The sequence below is a fragment of the Prionailurus bengalensis genome, chromosome A1, assembly GCF_016509475.1.
Source record: "Prionailurus bengalensis isolate Pbe53 chromosome A1, Fcat_Pben_1.1_paternal_pri, whole genome shotgun sequence".
NCBI lineage: Eukaryota > Metazoa > Chordata > Mammalia > Carnivora > Felidae > Prionailurus > Prionailurus bengalensis.
The window spans coordinates 139798310-139821866 of NC_057343.1; the positions used below are offsets into that span (position 1 = coordinate 139798310).

The 23557-nt window shown below is 48.4% G+C and overlaps 1 protein-coding gene across 1 annotated transcript; it reads right to left on the minus strand.

Moving 5' to 3' along the window:
* Positions 1-3859: 3859 nt before the first annotated feature.
* ENC1 (ectodermal-neural cortex 1) lies at positions 3860-16551 on the minus strand. Its single transcript, XM_043591960.1, has 3 exons — positions 15986-16551; positions 10606-12420; positions 3860-6463 (listed from the first exon to the last, which is right to left on the minus strand). Exon 2 carries the CDS (start codon positions 12405-12407, stop codon positions 10638-10640), a length of 1770 nt encoding a protein of 589 aa, XP_043447895.1. The 5' UTR covers positions 12408-12420; positions 15986-16551; the 3' UTR covers positions 3860-6463; positions 10606-10637.
* Positions 16552-23557: the final 7006 nt, after the last annotated feature.

Consider the following 23557-nt stretch of genomic DNA (forward strand, 5'->3'; position numbering starts at 1 on the left):
TTTTTTACAAAATATTCCCAAACAAAGCAGTTGCTCTCCTTTTGGCCAACCAGATGCCCTAATCTCAACCCCATTAACTCAAAATCCATTTTTTCTCATATGTACGGCGCACATTTCATTTTATTCCGTCAGGACGAAAACAGGATCCTTCTGCAAACCCCGTTTGCCCAGAACGCACAGTGTTGATCCCCACTTCATTTTTGTGAACCTTTTTATTGAAATATTTAATTATTTTATTGAACAAACATTTGTCTGCGAGAGTAAACAAAGGCCCGCCAAATGAGAGCAGGCAAAGGTTATTTATTCAGAGCTTGCTCCAGCAAGAGAGTCAGCCGCTGTCAGTTGCATTCTGGCAGAGTCTCAAAGGCTGGCTGAGAAGTGAGAAAGCTCTAGAGTGGAGGAGGAAAGGGAAGGCTTCGGCTCTGCCCTGATCGGAGGCAGGTGGCCTGGGGAAGCTGTAGGTGGGCTGATTAAAAGTGGGTGATGGTCAGGTGTGCCTGTTTGACTTTGGCTGGTCCTAAATCGGAAGCAAGGACACAAATTAGGGAATGCATCCGTTATCAACCAGAATGCTGGCCATTTTGAGGCAGTTGTTACACGGGGTGTTTGGCTTCCTGAACCAGTTGCTAGAGATAGTGGTCTGACTTTCCCACAAGTCTGGCTTCAACTGGGGCTGGCTGCTAGAGATTATGGCTTCCCGAGCTGCTTGTTGCAGTCTGTGGGTCAGAGTTCTCTGCCTATTATGGTCTGGCTATTGTCCATTGTACATTCAACCTCTCAGTCAATAAAAGTTGTACAAATAGAAAAGTACACGAGGCATAAGCATACAGCTCCATAAATTCTCAAATGTAACAGCCACCCGGGGCAGGGGGGGGGGGGGGCTTTATTTTTAAATTCTCCACAATCTTGTCTTCAGAGCATGTTGTCAAGGGGCATTTCGTGCTTCTTCAGTTCTCGTGTCTTAGGGCCGGACTCTCCAGCTGTAGCTCCCTTGGATCTTCTCGTGAAGTGAAGTCTTGCTGGAAGTGTGGGACACAAAGAGCCCTGAGTTTCCTACATTCGGGCTCAGCCCTGTGAATCCCTTCTCCACATTCCTGGATGGAGAGGAGCAGGTCGGAGAGCAGGCCTTGAAACCCAGGCTCCACCACTCCCTTGGGCAAGTTAGATAATCTCTCCAAGCCTGTTTTCTTCATCTACAAAGTGAGGGTAATGATAGTGCCTGGCTATCAGGGTCGCTGTGAGGACAGAGTTAGGTGGTGGGTCCGCACTCCTTCACGCAATCCTTTGCATGAAATAGGCACTAGCATTTAGATTTAGCAGGTGTATTTCTCCTAGCAGTGTTTCAAAATGATGACGGAGGGGCGCCTGGCTGGCTCAGTCGGAGGAGCGTGTGACTTTTGATCCTCAGGGTTGTGAGTTTGAGCCCCACATTGGGAGTAGAGATTACTTAAAAAAATAAAATCTTTGGGACACCTGGGTGGCTCAGTCAGTTAAGCGTCCAACTCTTGACATTGGCTCAAGTCATGAGCTCACACTTTGTGAGTTCGAGCCCCACATTGGGCCCTGTCCTGACAGCACAGAGGCTGCCCGGGATTCTCTCTCTTGCTCTCTCTCTGGTCCTTCTCTGCTCAGGCTCTCTTTTTCTCCAAAACAAACCAAACCAAAAACCAAAACAACTTTAAAAATAAAATCTTTAAAAATAAAAATTAACACGATGGCTGAAAATCATTAAGAACCTACTATATGCCAAGCACTAAGTATAGTGCTTTGTCTTAAATTTATGAAGTATTGGGCGCCTGGGTGGCTCAGTTGGTAAAGTGTCCGACTCCGGCTCAGGTCATGATCTCACAACTCATGAGTTCAAGCCCCGCATTGGGCTCTGTGCTGACAGCTCAGAGCCTGGAGCCTGTTCCAGATTCTGTGTCTCCCTCTCTCTCTGCCCCTCTCTCTCAAAACTAACATTAGATTTTTTTTTAATTTAAATTTGTGAATTATTAACTCTTCCTATTAGAGAGTATTAATCCTTATTTCATAAATGAAGGAGCTGAGGTTCAGAGACATTAAGAAAGTTCTGGATTTACCTACATTTTTTGTGAGGATTAAGAGAGAACCTAAAGCACGTCCTTCGTGTCGTCTGAGCACAACGTAATCAATCAACGAGGCTACAGTTTAAAGTGACTCTTTGTGTGGTTGCCAATCCGTTCATTCTTCCTTTCATCCTCACTACCAAAATCACATTTTTGTGTGGGCTGACAATGTGTTCCAGTGAAAGCACGCCTCTCTTCGGTCTCCCTTATTTCTTAGAAGTTCACGTGACTTGGTTCTGGCCAACAAGAGAGAAGTGTGAGTCTCCTAGGTGGGTCCTTTGTTAAACCATTACTGTCCCCAGAAAAGAGAAGAGCTTCATCTGGCCCATGCTTCTCTCCCTTAGCCTGTCCCCATCTTTGCTGACTGGAAAGCCCATGTGACGCCATGAGCTACAGCTGCTATCCTGAGGCCCACAGGTCCATGCCCAAGATGGCAAAGCAGAAGGAGCAGCCCCAGACCTCCGTGGGCTTGTGCACGGCACCGTTACAGCCCTGGGCTGCCAGCTGCCGAACAGTTTCACCACTGCGGTTAAGCCACCATCATCGCCAGATTCCTATTTTCCTATTACACGCAACCGAAGGCGATCCAAACCAGTTCATCCACTGTTTTGGGCGACCTGAACGTCTGAATGAAATGAAATGTCCAAATTAACAAAAATTAAGTATTTGAAGTATCTTCTCTACTCCACTCTCCCTACATGTCCTCACTGAGATGATCAAGAAAAAGAACTACTGGGTATGAAGGGTTGGTTTCCAATCATCTCCCTAGGAGTCATTCTCAACCTTTCTGAGGATTAACATCAAGACTTTTGCTGAACATCCAAGTCCCACGTGTCGACTCCCAGCTGCTAACTTTTCCCTCTTCCCTGTCATGTGGTGGTGTATATTGTGTCATCAACAGGGTTTCCATGGGTCATCAGCACCCTGCCCATGGGATCTGAGGCCTCCAAAACTTGGCACTAGACCAGCCTCACCCAGCACAGCACTGGATGATCCTTCTGTAAAGCCCAAGGCATCTGCTCTGGCATTTTGGTCAAAGTCCAAAGGCTATAATTGCATTCTGCCTACCCGTGAGCTCTCCTAGAGTTCTAATTAGGTAGCATTTATTGCCTATCCGAAAAAGATTATGCCCAACATTGCTCTGCACATTAAAACAGCAAGGAGCCCAGCCCAAGTGATAAAGGAGCATCTTGTTGTGACAAGAAGTGATCGTGAGGTGGGGGGTGAAAGTCTTCCTCAGTCTTTATACTGAGCCAGCTGGGACACTGGCTTTCAAACGTGGGGGAAGCTAAGTGTATCAGAGGGATTAAACTTGTGTTTTTCTGTGCCAATCCAGGGAAAGAATAGGCATATACTCCCACTTACTTTAAATGATTTCTAAGGCACATCAGATGAAAAGGGGATTGAACTCCAACCCCTTCTCGCTGTTTTCCAACCAAAATATAACCCACACGAGCTGGATGTAAAAGATCACTTCTTCTACACGTTACACACGCTGTCTTAACATTGCATGATACGTGACTTTTTATATTCTAAGCTATGAATAACCCAGAACTGAGGTGTTTTGCTTCGCTTAAAGAAATGTCCTAAAAGGCCAACATTTTTAATGATTCAATGTGCAAAACTGCTTTCCTGATTGTACGTGACTAGATGGCGCAAGAAAGCCCTTCAGAAAATACACGCAACGATCCTCATCTTGATTAAGCTAGAAAGGACACAAGATTTCCGCAGATTAAGTTCTGCTGTGTTAAAATAAAGACTCACACACACAATGAAGAGAAAAACTCTAATAATTTATTTGACCTTCAGTTTCACATTGTGAAAAACAAAAATAACAGTTTTACAAAACCTCAAAAATGTAGTAGTGGCAACCGAGCACATACGAACACGAACACTTCACTTCAACTTACACGGAGTTTTGTACGTGAACCACATATTCAACAGCCAAGAGAGGGATATTATTCAGCTCTAATCACTCTTATTCAGACAGGTGTCAAGCCCAGAGAAAAGGGGGCTACACAATTATACCAGAAGTGGAAGGCTGCCCTTTGTTATCTGTTTCCACAGCAACCAGTCCACAGAATAAGAAGAACCTTCTCTGTCTTCTGCCAAGGTTTTTGTGTGCACTGTGCTGTGAATTGTGTTTGCTTCAAAGTGGGGGACGTTTCACAGGGTGAGAATGGTCAAGTAGTGAGCCCAAATGCCTACATCAATTCAAAGAGCGGGAGTCCAGAAAGTTCCCTGCAGGCTGGGGGCCCACCCTGACCACGGCTCCCTCTGGCTCACACACAGTAATTAATAGAGGATTCAAGGACAGACCACAACTTTGAAACAGCTGCAGAAAATTCATCCCGCTTTCGGAAGTCACGCAGTGACACACACACATCTCGGCAGATTTGCATCATAAACCGGAGAGCTGTAAGAGCTACAGTATAAACGCCACCCCTCTGCTGCCAGGGTGCAATTAGACATTTGCATGGCTTGCAACACATCTAGGAGCGAGGGGCTGACTGCTGGAAAAGTACTGGGATGCTTTTATTCCAACGGCTCATTGCTTTTGGTCCAGCGATAGCCCACTTACTCGTGGCACGAACAGACAGGGACAGTTAGTCTAAAGCATCCAGGTAAAGAGAAATGCGAAGGGTTGATCTGTCACTAGACAATGCAAACACACTCACGATGTAAAAGGTTGTTATCAGTCCTAAGCTCTATTTTCTAAACTACGGTAACGTGAACAGCACGGATGAAAGCGGTGCTGACTGGCAACCCCTGGCCTTCCCCCGACGCCCCTGAGGAAGCGCCTCGTGGGGTCCGGCACTAATACCTATCACGGCACACGGTTAGTAAACAAACACTCGAACTAGCAAAGAATGTATTCACAACAGATTCCCACCTAGCCCGGAAAAACCTCTCAACGGGGGCCACTGCTCGTAATTCTTTGGTGTCTCCCTGCCAGATGTGTCACTTTTACACACCAAAGAGTTCTTTTAGAGACCTCGCGAAGGGTGAGCGCTGTGCCAACGTGAACTCTTGAAGAACTTCTAACGCTTGCGACGGTCGTAAGGCGAGAAGCGAGAACAATGCATCCAGGTCGAGCAAATCTGGCGAGCGAATTCACGGACGTCTGTTGACAATTCAGCCTTTTCCTGGTAACTGTGGTTATGGCAAAGCATTTTCACAGGGTAATAAATAGAGAAATAAATAAACTCGGGGGCAATGCCTTTACCTGTGCCCTATATACAAAACGATGCCATAGCATTTTCCAGGATTTCAGGATACGACACAAAGGAAAAAAAAACCGCGAGGCGACTTGGTCCTTTCCAAATTTCAGTAGCTGAGATTGAAGTGGGTGAACCGGATGGGAAGGAGCAGGGCAGAAGGAAGCCTTCCCTCTCACCCCATGAGCCATCAGCATGAGTAGGGCCCACGAAACACCATTAAAAGTGAGTGAGTCTAAGAAAAGCGACCTCCGTGCGTCCTCTACCTCTACGATGTGATTTGTTTGTGTTTTGTACTCCTTCCCTGTCTTGACATTTACAAACCCCCCCCCTTCCCAACCCACCCTCCAGTTATACTCCAAACAGTAACTCCCAAGTTTTCATATTTGTGCAGCAAAGCGCTTCACCAACAGCCACAAAATTGTGCAAAACATACAACCATCCACACACATCCATACACGTGAAGACCATTTTAAGCACTGTTTCAGCATGCAGGCCTCAAACAATAAATAGCTCAATCTATAACAAACTTCTTAACAGCCAAGGGAAAGTTTAAAGTCACTTATAAATAGAAAAGAACATCCACCAAATGCCTACCAACAATGGCCCCATTGTTCAGAACCTTCCTGGGGAGCACAACCCCTCAGAGATTAGTGGAGAGTCCAGGGGTCCTCACTCTGCAGCCAGCCAAGCCAGCTCCCCTCCTGGCCCCACAGTTGGGCTTTCAATCTCCAACAGCAGCTGGTGTGGAGGCTTCAAGCTTGCTCCTCGGAGAGAGGTGACAACCATTTCAAATTTTACACATAAATGGTGGAGCCCATGGAAATCAAATGCTGAATATGGTACAGCAAGGGAAAAGGCCCGGCTTTTCTCTCCCTTTGAGGGGCTGATTAACGCTGACATTAATCCACAATTACAAGACAAGGACTAGATCACAGGTTCATCCATTCATATTTAAACCATGTGCTACTTGCACTGAAAATCCCACCCCCTCCCCCACCCCCTCCTTCATGTCCAGTTAGAGCATTTACAAGGTGCAGTGGATTGTAATCGAGTCTTGTAGCAACTTCTTTTCCTTTTTCTTTTCTTCCTCTTCATTAAGTTTGGCCTCTCCAAAGTCGAAATCTTGGTTTTTGTCTCGCCAAGTGATGGAGTGAGCTAAAACAGAGGGAACGAAAGGATTCTTGTTAGTAGCCTCGAAATCTACAAAAAAGGTAACATCAGGACAGAGCCGGTCAATATTGCTTCTAGAGGTCTTAAGTACTTGTTCAGTAGCAAGTGTGCAAAGATAAAGCGCTTGCCTTCGATGCACACGCATGGGGTGTGCACGGATACGGAAGACTAGCTGAACAGACACAACGGTGCCCGAAGAAAAATCTTCATTTCTCTACTAAACCTTAAACGTGCGTATGTTCAAATACAAACTTATATACGTCCAGGTGCTGTTATGAGTTGCCACCTTCCGCTTCCAACATTCATAATTCATCTCCATGGTTAAGCAGAGCCACTGTGAAGCGATCGGCCGAGGGTCAAAAAAGATTCTTGGGCAAACCCTCCTTGGCCCATTTCCCACAAAGGATCCCCAAATCAATTTATTCACCATATAGAAGGCAGACATATTAATCCTCTTATTTAAATGCATCTCTGCTATTCATTACGGCAGAAATCAGTCTCGCTTCCTTTCACACGACTAACATAGCAGGCCTCCACAGCCCAAGGCTGGGAGTTTATTCTCCACGTTCATCAGTCCACACTTGGGAGACGCCAGCTATGGTACGCACTTACGAGCTACAGACTACCGACGTCAAGCGTGAATATAAATTCAGGGAGCCATAACCACAGAGGCTGCACATTGCATGGGAGCCGCTATCTCCTCACACAAGCCGCCATCCCCCCCCCCCCCCCCCCCCGCCCCGCTGTATCCAATTTTATAGATACGGGGAAAATTCTGCACAGGGGTTTTTGGTCTCTCAAACACTCGCCCTATCTGTTCGGAGAGCACATTTCCAGCACCAGTGGAGGAATCTCATTCCTGCTGCTAGAACTCTAAGTGCACACAAAGGGAACGCAGGAGGGGCTGCTCATTACTTGCCCTGAATTCTTCTCGCTTTTGTGTGCTCAGGAGTCTGATTCATTTCGTTAGTTGTTTCTTTTGGCAGTTTCATAACCGTGATTCAAGCTCTCAAGGCATTCCTTAGACTACAGAGTCATCCTTCTAACCCACCTCCCAGGAACCTATAGATCAACACTCGGCCAGAAGAATGTATCTTGTAATAACACGACACTTCACGATGCTGCATACTCAGATAGGGAAGGGGAAGGGGAAGGGAAAGGGAAGGGAAAGGAAATATCTAAACACGGAAGAAATAAATCGAAATCCAAAAGCTGTCACGTGTCAGGCTGGAGCCACACAGCACCAGGAAAACGGGAGAGTAATCAAAAGTAATTTCCTGGGGCACCGGGGGGGGGGGGCTCAGTCGGTTGAGCATCCGACTTCGGCTCAGGTAATGATCTCACAGCTCACGAGTCCGAGCCCCGCGTCGGGCTCTGTGCTGACAGCTCGGAGCCTGGAGCCTGCTTCGGATTCTGTGTCTCCCTCTCTCTGTGCTCCTAACCCACTCCCATTCTGTCTCTCTCAAAAATAAATAAACATTAAAAGAAAAAAAAATTTTTTTACGTAATTTCCTTTTTGTCCTTCCCACCCACTGACAGAGCAGCAGGAGAGTAAAATCCCCTTGGTGAATGAGCTTTTAGACCTAGGGAAACTTCTTGTTAACACTGTATTAATTCGGTTAGCACCTACACTTGGAGATCAAAGAGATGTCCCGGAAGTTTTGGCAGTTTAGGGCTGATACCTACACAGCACCTCTTTTAAGTCACTCCATGGAGCTTAAGTGTTTTAACACTACCTTGTGTGTAGAAAACTCGAGAAATTTAAGCCAACATTCTCCCTATCGGAAACCGCAAGGGTGGCTTTGAGCAGGCTCATGCCGCCCTTTAAAAAGGCAAACCGGGCCCTGTCAGATTTCGTTGTTGTGGGCTGGACTCCGGCTGGGAGCACCAAGGGTGGGTAGGTGTTTCACATATGACCTAACACTTTATTTGCTCGTTTCCCAGGGACCGGAAGTATGTGCTTAGGTTCAAATACCCAGGATAGGGTGAATTCAAGTGTTTGCCGACATACTCTGGGCTGAGAAAGGAGGCACCAAAAATGAAGTACAAACATTCCAATCAGATAATGGTCAAACTCCACACACAAAGCTAATTCCATGACAAGTTAAGGTCTAAATTGAAGGAGGAAACAAAGCTAAGAGTATTGAACACCTGATATATGCCAGGCACTGGGCAAGGTATTTTCTCTCCCTTCCCCCACCCCTTATCAATTCACCCAAGTCTGGGGACAGAGCTAGGAGAAGCCTCATTCAAATCACTCATTTGACGAAGGAGGGATCCGAAGTACAGAAAGGTCTAGACGCCACAGCTTAGAGCCAGAGCCAGAATGCACATGTGGCCTCTTCCTGCCTCAGTTTCCTTACCTTGCTCCAAGGATGCCAGCCAATCGACCAGTCATCATTCTGAGGTGCCACCACCATCACTGGCCATTTTTATGGCTCTCCCATGCAAACTTAGTCGGTTCTGGACTAACACCGAACTTGGCGTGCTGTTAATTGATGCTTTTGCCTAGAAGGTTCTTGAAACCTGCTTTAGACTTGAGTCATGCGCTCATATCGCAGAGGAAATAACCACATTCAGAGCATTTGTTTACTTAGGATTACTGAGATGCCAGCAAGGCTGCAAAAACCAGTTTGGTGTGGGACGCTGTCAGCCCAGCTCCCCACAGGAGGTTTCTGACTGTTCCAGCTCCTTTGAACGAACTTCATTCCAAGGTTACACTATATTATAAGAATTCTACTAACTGTAATGGGCTGGAGAGATAACTGAAGAGATGAAAAAGAAAGAAAGAGTAATTGCAAAAGTGAGGCCAACTTTAGTGGTGTCTTAAAACGAGCTGTACGAAATGTGGAAAGGAAAGACAAATGAGTCAAAATCCCTCTTTGCTTTGCTCGCAAAGACTCCTTGATTTCCTTTTTTTCCCTTTGAAAGTCCCCTTCAAAAATGTGAAACATACTAGGGAAAACAGAGCCAAAAGTTTTCAAGGAATGAGTCAGTTTTTACTGTACTTCCTCCAAAGCAAAGTTTTGATTTTATTCTCTTACTATTAGGAACAAGCCCGTGAATTAGCAAAACAAATCAACAAAGCCCACGTATTCTGTGCTACACTTAGACATGCCTAAGTGGTTCCTGGGGCCAATACTAAGGATGCTTAACGGCAGCAAAGCGGCCATTAGCTTCACGAACGCTGAACTGTGTAGACCTATTAATTATTTGAGCCAAGGGTATTATATACTCTTAAGTACACAAGACGACCATTATGGACTCAGATATAGGACACGGAAAGACAACTTTTGTTAGCCCTGACAATAGGCTCAGCCTGTCTGATTAACTCTGAAAAGCTGCAGTATAAGGCGGTCTAGATGGTTCAGTGTATCCACGCCGCAGACAAATTTATACAATGCAGGTGCAACTTTTTTACAAGGATAGACCTTGACTTCCCTCGAAAGCTAATAAATGCCTAAAAGGGCCTATTATTATTTTTTTTTTTTGAGGAAAAGAAGTTTTAAATAAGCAAACAAATAATATTGGAGAGAATGAACTACGAATAAATTTAAGCATTCAGTTTTTTACACCCTACTTCATTCCAGAAAAGGGTTTGAGGAATCTAAGTTTGGACGTCACAAATTATCTCCTGGAGTGATACCAATGTGAAGCTCAAGTTTATTAAGCAGTTGAGCATGATGCTCACATGCTTCCACCCTGGAGCCAGAGTGCCTGGGTTGTTTTCTCGACCAACTCCTCCACAGACTAAGCTCTATGACCTTGGGCAACTTTCTTATTTAACCTCTGTGTGCATCAGTTGTTTTTGTCTATAAAACGCTCTAGTAATAGTATCTCGCGAGGTTGTTGTCAGGATCAAATGAAATGATCCATGTGAAACACATGGCCCGGCTCCAGGCATACAGGGAGGGCTCATTAAGCATGGGTTAGCATCATGAACGTAGGTCAGGGGTTCTCAACCTGGCTGTGTATTAGAATCACTAGAAAACGTTCTAAAGGTGCTGAGGCCTGGGACCTACCCAGACCAAATGAAATCCAGTCTCCGGGACGGGAAGCTCTTGAAAAGCTCTCTGGGAGGTTCCTAGGCTCAGTCAAGGCTGAGAAGCACTGACTTAACGTCTTACCTCACGCTCGCTTCCTTCACGATGTCCCGCGCCTAAGAAGGCAGATGTTTCCAGGTGCTGACAAACGCAGTAGGGATCAGCGAGTACGGGACCGTGGTTATGCTGTTCCACACATCTAACGTTGGATCATAGCAGTCCAAAGTCTTGCATCGCTGAATGCCAAAGTAGCCTCCAACCACGTAGAGTTTGTTTCCGGAGGCCACGGCGTGGCAGCTCATGCGCTTGGCCGTCACGTCTCCCACCTTGGTCCACTGGTAAGTCTCGCTGTTGAATTTGTAAGCAGAGCAGGCGGAGAACTCTGTGTCTCCCCCCATAATGAAAATCTGGTTACCCAGCACAGCGGCCGCTGTGTAACGCCAGGGCTGGGGACAGGTGGCGGGTACCGTCCACCTGTTTTCACACTGATCGTAACACTGAACCTTAGGGAGCTTGTCATGACTGACGCTGGTACCTCCGAAAGCAAACAACTTGAGTTTGGCACTCACTACCGCGGCGTTGCTAACGCCTTCTCGGAGTGGGGCCACCATGGTCCATTTGTTGGTTGTGGGGTCATAGTGTTCTACCTGCTTTAGGGAGACTGAGGGCGAGGCCGGGAGACAGCCAGTCGCAGCCGTGTGCCCCCCAACCACATACAGGCAGTGCTTCAGTTCAGCAGAGCCGTGGCCAAACCTGGCCACCAGCATGGGGGCAGCTTTGGACCACTCTTCATGCAGGGTATCATAAACCCAGACATCTTTTGAGACCCCGTTTTCAGACCCCCGCCCCCCAGTAATGTACACTTTGCAGCCAATTGCACATGCACTGAACTCTTTTCTGGGGCTGGGGATGTCAGCCTTGGGAATTATTTCTTTGGCCTTCTGGTCTACCAGGTACAGCTTGTCACACATGAAGGTCTGGCCCCCCAAGAGGAAGAGGGCATGGCCAGTTTTCCGAGGCCGGGCACAGAGGCTGGTTACCACGCCGTCGTTCTGCAGGATTTTCAGTTTGCACCTGATGGCCTCTTCCACAATCTCCTTGCTCTTTCTCTGCTTGGTGATGAGTTCCTCCATGGCCACGTTCTCCATGAGATAAATGGCTGGCAGGAGAGCCAGCCTCACTGTCTGCAACAGCTCTGGGAGGTAGCAATAGCGTTTCTTCAGGTCATAGCTGATCCAGTTAATTGCAGACTCGTACACAAGCCTTTCATCTTCCGTCTCCAGCTCTTCACTGGACAAGAGCTGCACCACCATGTCCTGGGGCAGCTGGAGGAAGTCTTCGTTCTTCCTGATGGTTTGGAAATTGCTGAGACACATTCTCCAGGAGAGTTCGTACAGCTTAGTGCACTGGTGCGCATCGGAGAGCAGCAGCATGCCCAGGCAGTTGGTGGGGTGCAGATTCTTTTCTAGGAACTCTGCGCATGCATCCCGGATGTCCTGAAACTCCAGCATGTCACCGGCTTCCAGGAGCGATTCCGCATTTTCTTCATTGATGATGACCCGGGAGGAGTACGCGTAGTCAAGCAGCAGCTCCAAAACCTCGGGGTGGATGGAGTTGTCGAAGTTGACCTCACTGTCCTGGCTCTCTTTCAGGCCGCCGCTGAACATGGCTTCAAAGTAGCGGCTGCACGCGGCCAGCACGGCCCGGTGACAAGGGAAGGTCCTATTTCCAGCATGGAGGAGGACATCCGTGAAGAGGCGCTGCTGGCGTAAAAGGTTCAAGTGCGTGAGGACGCTGTCCGCGTAGGAAGACTTGTGAAACAGATAGATGTTGATGGAGCCGCTGCTGGCCCTAGACTTGCGGTTCTCATGCACGCTGACTGACATTTTGTTTCCACTCCTAAAAACAAAACAAAACAAAACAAAACAGACCATTGAACAGCGATGCTCCTGAGGCTCAGAACAGCAGAACAAAGCAAAACAAGGAGTCATGAACAGAGAAAACAGGACACTTCGCCACTGGTCTTACTGCCCACTGTTCTGAATAGTGGACAGTCACTCCTGTCCAGCGTCAGAGACGGCCACCTAGAAGGAAAGGCATTCACTGGAACACTGTTGAGCTACTGGAACACTGTTTAAAAAAAAAAAAAAAAGCCACTGCTCGAAAGCAGGTTCGTCTTGGAAAACCTGACTGCCCACTTTCAGGATACTGAAGTCCTCGAGAATGTAAGTCAGCAAAACCCAGGCCTCACTCTCACACCTTCCTGTCCCTTGTCCAGCTGATTCACGCAGGCCACGTAAAATGCTGGGCCTCCAGCTCTCGTAACGCCAGGATGGGCACCAGCTTTTATGCCCTATGCAACATAAAGCCATGTGTAAAACAAAATACCTATTAATTAATCCCATTAAGAACTCCTTTAGTAAGATCCAGTCTCTCTCTGAATCACAGTCAATGGGAAACGTGACATTAAAATCATAGGCCTAGGCCAACTTCTACTATGATTGGATCTTTCTTTAAGTGTCACAAATAATTTCCAACCAGACAATTCTACCACTGCAGGGTCCTCAAAGAACACCAATATAAACATGACCAAGTACTGATGAGCAGGCTTTTGTGAAAACACAGAACAGATCCTGGCCACGATCACCACCCATCTTTCTTGCTCTGGACAGCTTCCAAAATGAGGATTTGCAAACATAAAAGGAAGAATATTTTGAGTAGCATACCCATGACTGCTGTTTTTCTATTCTTCCTGCTTTATATCAATTCTTAGAAAACAAGATGCAAGAACAAAGGATCTATCCATCCCTCTCTTTTCGATTAGACAGTGCATCACCAGAATCATCCTTATGTACCTGCAAACACAGGCACGTGCATAGGAGTTCAAAATGCAAACACTGCCTTATCTAAATCAAAAGCCCTTGTGCGTGTGTGTGTTGCCAGCCGTTGTTAATTGAGGGCCACCCTAGAATTTATTTGCTGACTGACATGCTTTCCTCCATATTATTGAAATTACTGCAAAATCTAATGCTCTCTTTGGCTCTTTTCAGGAGGTAAACTGTAGGTTAAAGACATAGTAAATACCTATCACCTACCTTCAAAAGCAGAACCACATGCTTTTTTTTTTTTTTTTCAAACTGTATCCTTCTGTTATTTCAAAGCAATAAAGCCTTCAAGAACCTGCCTGTCCAGGGATTCTTAAGGAAGTTGTTTATCCCAAGAGGGTGAACTGTGTGAGTTACAGTATCTGTTCCAAACCCAGAACAGCTAGTTCTCACAGCATAGAGCTGAAACCTACCGCCTCCTTGTTTCCTTCAACCGCTCGGATATTTACTGTTTTGGTTTATATTGCAGTAATTATTAATACATGCAAATGCATGATGTACCACAGATGCACGGGCTAGATACCAAGCTGGATTTCCTGAGCAGCTGTGGCACAGCACAGCAAACAGCAAAGGCAGCACCAGATTTGCCCTTGACTCTCCAGCCACGGAGCTGTTAGGTGAGGCAACTTGTTTTCCTTCATTTTTGGATTGTAACTTTTCATTAAGAGTAAACAGCTTACTGGAAGAAAGTTAGTAACAAAGTCCTAGGGTTCTGTTGTTCGGAAGACAACATTAGTGTCCATGGTGACCTAGGCTAGGACCCAGGAGCCAGCCACACATCACTCTTACCTCAAGCAAAGCCTCTACAGTCTGGTCCCTTTTAACCAACGCCCAGTGCTCCGGAGAGCCTAACATCTCTGATGCTCCACTATTACAGTTGTGAATTCGTACATCCAGTCCCAAGTACTTTGAGCACGATTTTAAGCTTAAACCTCAAAAGATAATATGAGGAGGGAAAAAAAAACATAGTATGAATATTCCTATGCCTTACACAGAAACTCACAAACATGCCAAATCAAATCAGTAGTTCTTTTTTTAAGCTAATGCTTCGAAAGCACCCTCAAAAGCTGCCTTCTCTCAAGCTAAGAGCGAATAGAGCCGTAACTGGAGAATGAGACTGCCTGCACAAGGTATGTAAGCACCACAGTGCCATCACACCGAGTGGGGATCACACCCTGACCCAGAACATGTTTCCCTGAGCATTAGATTTCAGACAGTGTAAAACAACATTCAGGAGGCTTACACTTAAGAAAACAGTTTGTTTAGAAGGCCTTAGGATATAGGATCTGCATCCGTATGCATTCTATGTTTATGCTCCTGCATTTTCCAAGTTGGCCCACAAAACCAGAAGGAAGAGGCTAGCCTGTCATCTTGGCTACCATCCAGATGGAGAAGCATGTCACAGTCAAAATCCAACACTCTTACAGCAATATTTGCTTAAAATAAAAGGTAAACTTAAAGACCCAAGGGAAACGACCTGCTTTCTGGTTGAAAATTATGCAAACATCAAAATATCAGCAGAAGCCATTTTTGCAGTCACTAAACATACCTTCAACAGAAAATGAATCATCCTTCTGGCATTTTTAAGCCCCCAGAGAAATAATATTTGCATGCCAAGTAAGTAGCCAAAAAACAACAACAACAAAAAAAAAAAACAAAAAAAACTGCACACATATACTTAACCTGCATCTACAAAGAAGAGAGAGAAAAGGGCTGCTATTACCGTGAACATCAAAAGGACTCCTAGTTACAGTAAGTTCAGTTCACTTAATGCTCTTTACCCAAGCCCTCTGCTTCCAACACTTTGCATCCCGTCACACCTCCTAAGATTTTGAACCTGTTCTCAATGCACTCAAAGGAGAAACTAGGCAGATTTTCTCGGGCATTTACCTTACTGATACAATGGAACTTTAGAAAGACACTGTCAACGAGAAAAACAATCGACCATACAGCCGCCTAGAACACTTGCAACGCTCTTTAACGCGCTGGCCACACCTGAGAGGGCAACACGAAATTGCATCCTGAACAAGTTTCATGGTTCGTCCCCACCACGCCCACCAATTCCTATCCTTCGAAACTCAGAATATTACACTGAAGGCCAAATACCTGCATGAGAGGAAATTAATTTTTCAGGAAGTTTTCATTCATTCCCTACAGACATTCCGCCGCAGTGAACATGCCCTGACGAAGGGTGCGTGCGTGTGGCCCCAGCGCTCCCCTGTGCCGGGTAGGGTGCAACTTGCTCGGCCCTAGGGGCTGCGCGGTGCCGGGCAGAGCGACACCCACCCCGAGGGAAGCGCCGCTTCGGGCGGAATTAGGAGACAGATACTACCCTGGCCGGGCTCTCGGATCCCCAGCAGCTCGTCCCGGGGGGCCGCGGACGAGAGGAGGCCCCTCCGGCGATGGCCAGCGTCTGCACGCTATGGAAGGGCAGCAGCGGCTCCCGAGGTCTCCTCCCCAAGAACGGTTCCCCCACCTCCTCCCAAGTCGGAGTTCCGGGCTCCGGGGCGAACGCAGGCCGAGCAGCCCCGCAAAGCCACGGCGCCCGCAACAGGTTCCGGGCAGCGGATGAAACTTACAGCAGAGGCGACCGGCGTCGGCGCACAACCAGATGGGTTCTCGCCTAGGTCACCAGGCAGGAGGAGACGAGGCGGACGTCTCAGCCCCGGGGAGCGGCGGCGACAACCCGGGCGAAAGGAGCGCGCATGGGGCGCCAGCCGGGAAGAGGACAGCGCCTCGCGACTCCCACGCCGCGGCCTCTGCCCGCGACCCGCGGAGCGTCTCCGGGAGCGCGTCTCGGGAAGGGTGAGCGAGCCTGCGGCTGCCGGCGCCGCGCGAGGAGGCGGGCAGTGCACTCCGGGGAGGGAGCGAGGAAGCGCTGTGCGCGCCGGCGGCCGCCTGGCGTCTGGACCCGGTCTCCGCAGCGCCACCGCCGCGCCGCCTCCACTCTGGCTGCCCAAGCAGTCTGCGCCCAGCAGCCGCGCGCCGGGCTATAAGCGGCGCGGCGGGGCGGGGAGGAGAAGGGAGGGGAGGGAGGAGAGGGCGCGGGTGCGGAGTGACACCAGGGGAAGGAGGGAGGAAGCGCGTGAAGGCCGCCCGCCGTGGAGGAGGAGGAGGAGGAGGAAGGGGAGGAGGAGGCGACGGCGAGGAGCTGGAGAAGAGCGTGTCGGGGGAGTTAATCGAGAGAGGAAGCGGGGGAGGGGGGGGGGCTGCGGAGAGTAGAGAGAGACAAAGCGGACACGGTGCCTGAGCCACTAGCAGCTGCAACCCTCAGGGACCGAGAGTAGCAGAAGTTTGGCCGGGTCGGAGTGCCTGCGCCTCTCTGGCCCAGCCCGGTGAATGGATAGCCCCGGAGCTGAGGGACCCTGGGCAGGGGAGGCACCCGGCTGTGCGCTCCGCGAAGCCGGAGCCCCGCGAGATGCTCAGGAAAGGTGGCGAGGGGCAGGCAGGGTGCCCGGCGCACGCGCGCTGCGTGGGACACCTGGAGCGAGGGCAGGGGCACAAGTTTGGCCACTCTGGGGACACTGCAGGTCGGCCAAAGGCGGCCCGTGGGGTTTCTCGCTGGCAAGGGGCAGCCAGACTCGAGCCCCTGGCGTTTCCCCTGTGCCCCGCCGCCCCACCGCCCCACCCCGGCGGGTGCGGCACCCTGTGCGGCCGTACTCTGCCCCACGCTGCGGGGAGCAGCAGCAGCCGCAGTCGGGCGCTGTCCCGCGGGGCGCGCACCACGTGCTCCGCAGCCAATCGCCGCCGCCGCTTGATTCAAAGCGAGCAGCTCAAAGGAGCGGCCACGCCGCCTCCTCTCCCTGGCGATAGAGCCGAAATCGCCCTTTCGGGCTGGGCCCTTCCTGTCTTTTATCGCTCCGTTGTGTTTAGCTTGGAGCTCAGCAAAGAAATGGCCCAGCGCGCCTGTTTGAAGCGCCGCGTGCCAGGAGGAAGGAAGGCGGTTCGAAAACTCATCTCGCGTGGCGATCGCCCTTTGCGAAATCCATTTCTGATCTTTGCACTAAGGACTGGTTTTCCAGCGGGAGCTAAAGCTCGTGTTTGGATTTTATTAGGTATTTGGAATACAATCTATGAATGAACTGTAGCGATTACCTGTCCAGCCACCTCGTTTTGCACGTTGGGAAAGTGGGGACCAGGGTGATGTGAATTGTCCAGCTCGAGGTCCCACGGCCACTTAGCAGTGGCCTCGCTCTGCAGCTCGAGTAAGGATCCACCGAGCAAGGGTTTTCTCCCCTCTCCGCCCCCCCCCCCCCCCAGCTTTCCTCTAAACACTAGACGCAGAAATGGTTTACACAGGCTGAGGAGGCCCCACCTAGAGCTCCCGGTGTCCAGAGACTGCCTGAACCAAGACTCTGTCGGTTCTTTATTCTAATCCACACTTTTCTGTACCCCGGTCCCTGCCGGTCTGCGCTGAGAAATTTTGCTCCTTGCATGCAAGGAAAGACAGTGCCCTCTGAAGTCCTTTGTTAGCATTAACTCGCCAGCCTCACCAGGAGCCTTTCCGAGTCTGTTTCATAGTTTAATTCTTTATGCGGGGCCTCAGCTCCAGACTGCTTCACAAAGCCAGCGACAGCTGGATCAGCTCATGGTAAGAGCCACGTGCAGCGACTCTGGGGTTGGCCAGGTGAAGAGCCGACCCTGTTCCTGAAGGAGAGGTGGATAAAATCAGGCCGGACCAGAGAGAGTGTAGACACACACCAGAGGCAGGTGCTGAAAAGAGGCGAAGTGGCTATGTGCAGCGCTAGCACCCCCCGCTTTTAAAAACACGTTTCTGTAGCCTGTGGAGGGGTGTGGAGGAAGTCCATCAGGGCAGCCGCAAAGGCACCTTCTAGAAGTGTTTTGTCTGTCTGGGTCGTGGGCTCAAAGTAGGCACGCTGGTTTGAAGAGCCGGATGCAACGTCTTCCTTTGGGGGAATCGTTCTGTTTCAACTGAGAGGTTAACACTTTTTCTCATTAAGGAGAAGTATCTGTTTCTTACTTCAGTTACTTACCCAATCTACGCCTAGCTGATCTTGCCTAGAAATATAAAACATGTGCATAGCTCAGTTGGTTGGCTGGGGATTTTGTCCCAGGAAGCCACTGAGTTGGGAACAGCCAATCTGTTTCTGTTGTATCTTCACCACCTGGAAACTGCAGTGTCCTTAACTGACAGGACAGCAGCATTTATCTCTCTTTGCACAAAACTCTGCTAAGCAGGCAGGGATGCTGTGGACATCGTGTCATCGTCCACCGATGCCATTTTCCTGGTCTCTTCAACCTAATGTTGCCGTCCTTCTAGGCTGCAAGAAAAGAGAAGGAAAAAAATGTTGTAGCTTTAGGAAATCTTGAAATGTGTTCAGTGACCATCGACATTTGCTTCATCTGCCTCAGGGAGATAAGCAACATGAGGCAGGGGAAAGAAGTGAGCTTACGGAGGGCATAAAAGTGAAGGACACGTTCCTGCTGAGAGATAGAGGAACTAAACTTGCATCTGGGGGAAAATGTGTGTGCCTTCAATGACCTCCTACAAACTGCACTGGTTTGCTTGAACCACTGTATCAAAAGTTTTCAGGCCTGTGTGCAGTTTCTAGTGTTTATTTCACAGCTGAGAGCGATTTGGAAGTTAACATATTTCTGATCATAGCAACTCAAATTGTCATTACTCCAGCCAATCCTAAAGGTAATCCTTATCACTTCCCTCACAGGACGAGAAGGGGAGCAAATCTTGTATCTGTACAGGAAGAACTCTCTAGACAGGCCTGTGATCAAACTGGACAACCACAAACGTGGTAGCTATCTGAGGCATAAACAACTCAGGAAATGCTATGGATCCGTGTCATAAAATGGCCACCACCTGACCCAAGATGTTAGGCCAGTCCCAAAGGCCCCCGGGAGCTGGTCTTTGCCTCTGCCTTGTGACACCAAACCAAGGTCTCATTTTTAATGCTATTAAGAAGCTGTGCCCAAGGCTTTGGCCTTGTTATCTCCCTTAACAACGTTATTCTGTTAGGCTGCAAAATAAGCAGCATGGGGTTAAATGTATTAGCTGCCTTCAAACCTAATTTATCTTCATTCCTTCCTAATTTACACTCGGGCTGAATTAATGAGAATGATTTAATTAACACAGTGAGACCACGGTACCAGGGACAGGACAGCTCAGGGGATTAGACCAAACAGTGGGCTATGCAGCTGCCATCCTGCCTCCTGTGGTCCCCCAAAGCCCCGCCCGAATTTCAGACGTGTCCCCTGCCAGGCTTCCCAAAGTGTCTTCTTTGTTCTTCGGTTCACTTCCTGAATCTGTGTGTGGAAAATGGCACTGCTTTCCTTCCTCGTGTAATTTCCAAGACGGGCTCCAGGGCTGTGGCCCGTAGAATCCGTGTGGCAGAGGGGCCAGCTGCTCACCAAAGCCTTGTGTTCTTCCTCCCTAGCACCCCCCCACACCCCGTGTTGGGTTTGTGCTGGGACATGGACCCAGAGCCAGGGACAGCATTCCCCCGTCTGCGCTTGCCTTGGGATCAATACCTGTGGAAGGAAAGGGAGGGAAGTGGGACGGGCAGGCAGAGTTCGGCTGGGATAAATGCGGTCTCAGCGGAGGCCTTGGGTGGCCCTGTGGGCAGGTCTGGAGTGGACATGACCCTGCAGAGCTGCCCCTGTAAAAGCCAGAAGGCCAGGGCTTAAAGGGCCGCATCCACCGGTTGCTGAGCGCGGGCTACCCAGGAAAGGGCCCAAGGCCTTGGCCAAGGTGGCACTCGTCCACAGAGTCCCCAGTTCTGTAGAGGGCAGGTGGCTGAGGACCTTCTGCTGCCAGCGCCCCCAGAGCTGGGGGAGGGAGTCCTCTCTCGTTCGAGGATTTGAGGGACTCAGCTCTGCGCCCATTTCAACGCTTCCCCTTAACACAGATACTCAAACCTAGAAAAGTGAGACCTCAGTTCCTCCCAGCACTCCTCTTACTTTCAAAAAGATGGGGATTTTTTTTTTTAGTCTGGCTATTTATTAAAAATTACAGGGGCGCCTGGGTGGCTCAGTCGGTTAAGCGTCCGACTTCAGCTCAGGTCACGATCTCGCGGTCCGTGGGTTCGAGCCCCGCGTCGGGCTCTGGGCTGATGGCTCAGAGCCTGGAGCCTGCTTCCGATTCTGTGTCTCCCTCTCTCTCTGCCCCTCCCCCGTTCATGCTCTGTCTCTCTCTGTCTCAAAAATAAATAAAACGTTAAAAAATAAAATAAAATAAAAATAAAAATTACAAGGAAAATTATAAAGTAAGTTGGTCAATATGAGAAGTTATCAGCATTGTAGAAGTCAGTTATTTTCCTCTGGGAACAAACAAGAACTCTGAACTGATGGTTTTCTGAATTTTGGTTTCCCACCTTCTGCATGTATGTCTTTTCAACTGTATTTGTGTCAAATATTTGTTAGGATAAACCTTGAGAATATTCTTAAAATTGTATCCAAATGGACACGGTCGTATTCTAAAATTTCAGTTGCTTCCTGCATCCGTTATGTGTGCCACCACCTTTCGTGTATTTTGTGAATTAAATTGGGCTATAGCATTACTTTTTAATTTCAAATTCCAGTTGTTCATGGCTGATCTATACGAATACAATGGACTTTTGTATTAGGACTTTTTTTAAAAGTTTATTTATTTATCTTGAGAAAATAGAGACAGGGAGAGCAGGGGAGGGGCAGAGAGAGGGAGAGAGAGAATCCCAAGCGGGTTCCCAACTGTCAGTGCAGAGCCCAACGCGGGGCTTGAACTCACGAACTATGCGCCCCTGACCCGAACCAAAACCAAGAGTCGGATGCTTAAGTGCACCACCCAGGCGCCACTGTTTTATGACTTTTCATAGAAAGTTGTGTGTGAAAGTGTATTTGTGTCCTTTCGGTGCCGAGCCCACCATTCAGAGTTATGGTAGCTGGGAAATTCACTCTTCCTTTGAGACTGACCATCACGTCCTGCAGCCCCAGGTAACATTGCAAGGGGTAGACTGTTTACTGGCTGCTTACAGGACTGCAGAGGGGGATACATCTGAGCCACTTGTCCTTGGTGTCCGTCTATAAAGTCTGGTCTTTAGTGAATCAAGCAATCTAGGCTGCCTGTGTTCTTTCTTCTCCAAAGCCCTTCCATGCAATGATCTTCACAGTCTGCTCTAGGTTATGGATTTTAGGGTCAGGATTTTAAAGCCACATTTATTATTTTTTCTCTGATTATAAAAGCAACACATGGTAGACATTTGGGGGGGAAAAACACAAGAAAGTAAAAGAAAAAAACCGTGAAACCGCCATTTGGAGTTAATGACATTTAGCACTTCAGTTCCGTCTTTCTATATCCATAAAGTGTCTTATTTTTAGCAGTTAAGCGGTCAAGGACAGAGCCTAGAATCAAGCTGGACTTCCTGTACTAGCTGTTTGAGGGGCAAGCTTCCTAGTATCCTGGTGCCTTAGTTTCCTGGTTCTTTGCAATGGGAGGTCATATGAGCACCTGGCTCCGAGCATTGTTTTGCTGATTAAATAAACTAGCATATGGAAAGCACAGAGGGCAGTGCCTGGCTTGCGGTGAGCCCTGGATAATGCCTGCTTTATGCCTGGATAATGCCTTAGTAAGCTGTTTAAGAATGGTATTCCTACAGCTATTTCCTCCCGAACCTTCCCAAGTAAAAGTAACTTGAATCATTATCAAAGTTCCTATTTCCACATTTGCCCAGTAGCATCGGGTTAAAGGACACTTCCTGTCTTGAGTGAAATGAGAGGTTCTCTTGGCGTCTGTATGTAAGGGTCTGCTTTTCTCCCACACCCAGGAACCCGACAGCGCGTGCAATAAAAGCTCAAATTCACGGGGTTTGCCTTTGCCCCCTCCTATCACCTATCGATACTGTCTTCGTGTCTTACACTGGGGCCACCGGTCTTCAGCTGAAGACAGAGAAACAGTATTTTTACTCTCCACTTCCTTTAGCAAACTGAACTGCTGGAAAGGGAAACGTATTTAAGAAGTCACACAGTTAAAAAAGCAGCCGCTAGCTATTTTTAGAAGGCGGCCTGGCAAAGACAGAGCACGCATGGACCGTAAGCTCCTACTTTTTCCTGCCCTGCAGATCTTCAGGGTGTACTTAGTAAAAGCTCACACCTATCTATCAGAATCACACCCGGCCTCTGAGGGGTGTGGCTTTTTACAGCCCAGGGGCATCTGAAACCATTCCCCACCCCACTATTTTCCATAATCTTTGAGTGCCCCAAGGCTCCCGGATCTAAACTCTTAATTTGTTCTAAGTAATTACATTAAAGAATTGATCATTGTTCCAAGCAGTGAAAATGAGCGTTTTGTTGGGCCTATATGCCTTGCGTCCAGGGCAAGATGCCAAGTCCCTGAGCATGTCTGGGCATGAAAAGGGGACCAGGAGAAGGGACCTTTGTGGTCCAAGAGCTTGTACCTTCAAATGAATATTAAAAGGATTTTATGGCCCTCTGTGAGCCCAGACTTTACTCACTGCACGGAGTTCAGCTCAGACAGGAGTCTGGAAAAAAACCAACCAACCAGCCAAACAAGCTGCAAGCTACCATTACCAGAATGAAGAAAGAATAAAAAAGGAGAAATGCGAAATGTTGACAGACGCGATGTCTTCAAGTTCCCACACTTGTCTCTCCTCGTGATTTTGAAATAACAGCGTGAGTGAGGACATAAATGCACGTAGACACGCATTCACCAATTCCTGTTGGCCTCATGGGAAATCTTTGGAAAGCATTCGGTATAAAATCCCAAATAATTAATGGTAACATTTTTTAAACGTCACGTCTATTCAAATAGTTACGAATCAGTTTTCACACCCACAATTATCTTGAGAAGTGAGCGGTTTCCTTCACTCACCCAATCAATCAGTCGTTCATCCAGCAAATATTTATTTACAGGCATCATATATGAGTACTTGGTGCTGGGGATATTCTCCAGTACCGCGAGGTTTTTCAGCCCTACGCTGTGATGTGACACTGTGTAGGCTCGGCTTGCCATCAGCATGTTTGTATTTTGCATTTTGAATATCTCAGTCCAACTCTGAAGCCATGGACAGAAATCACATATAGGGAAACTTGAGAGGGAATGGCGGGGCCAAAAAGGAGCTCAGCTCCTGCCACCCTTATCAGACTGCTAGTTTGGAAGAGAACCACGAGAATGCAGACCGCCT

Excerpts from the sequence above, each read along its gene's own strand:
- ENC1 (XM_043591960.1), bottom strand. The coding sequence starts at position 12,407 with ATGTCAGTCAGCGTGCATGAGAACCGCAAGTCTAGGGCCAGCAGCGGC.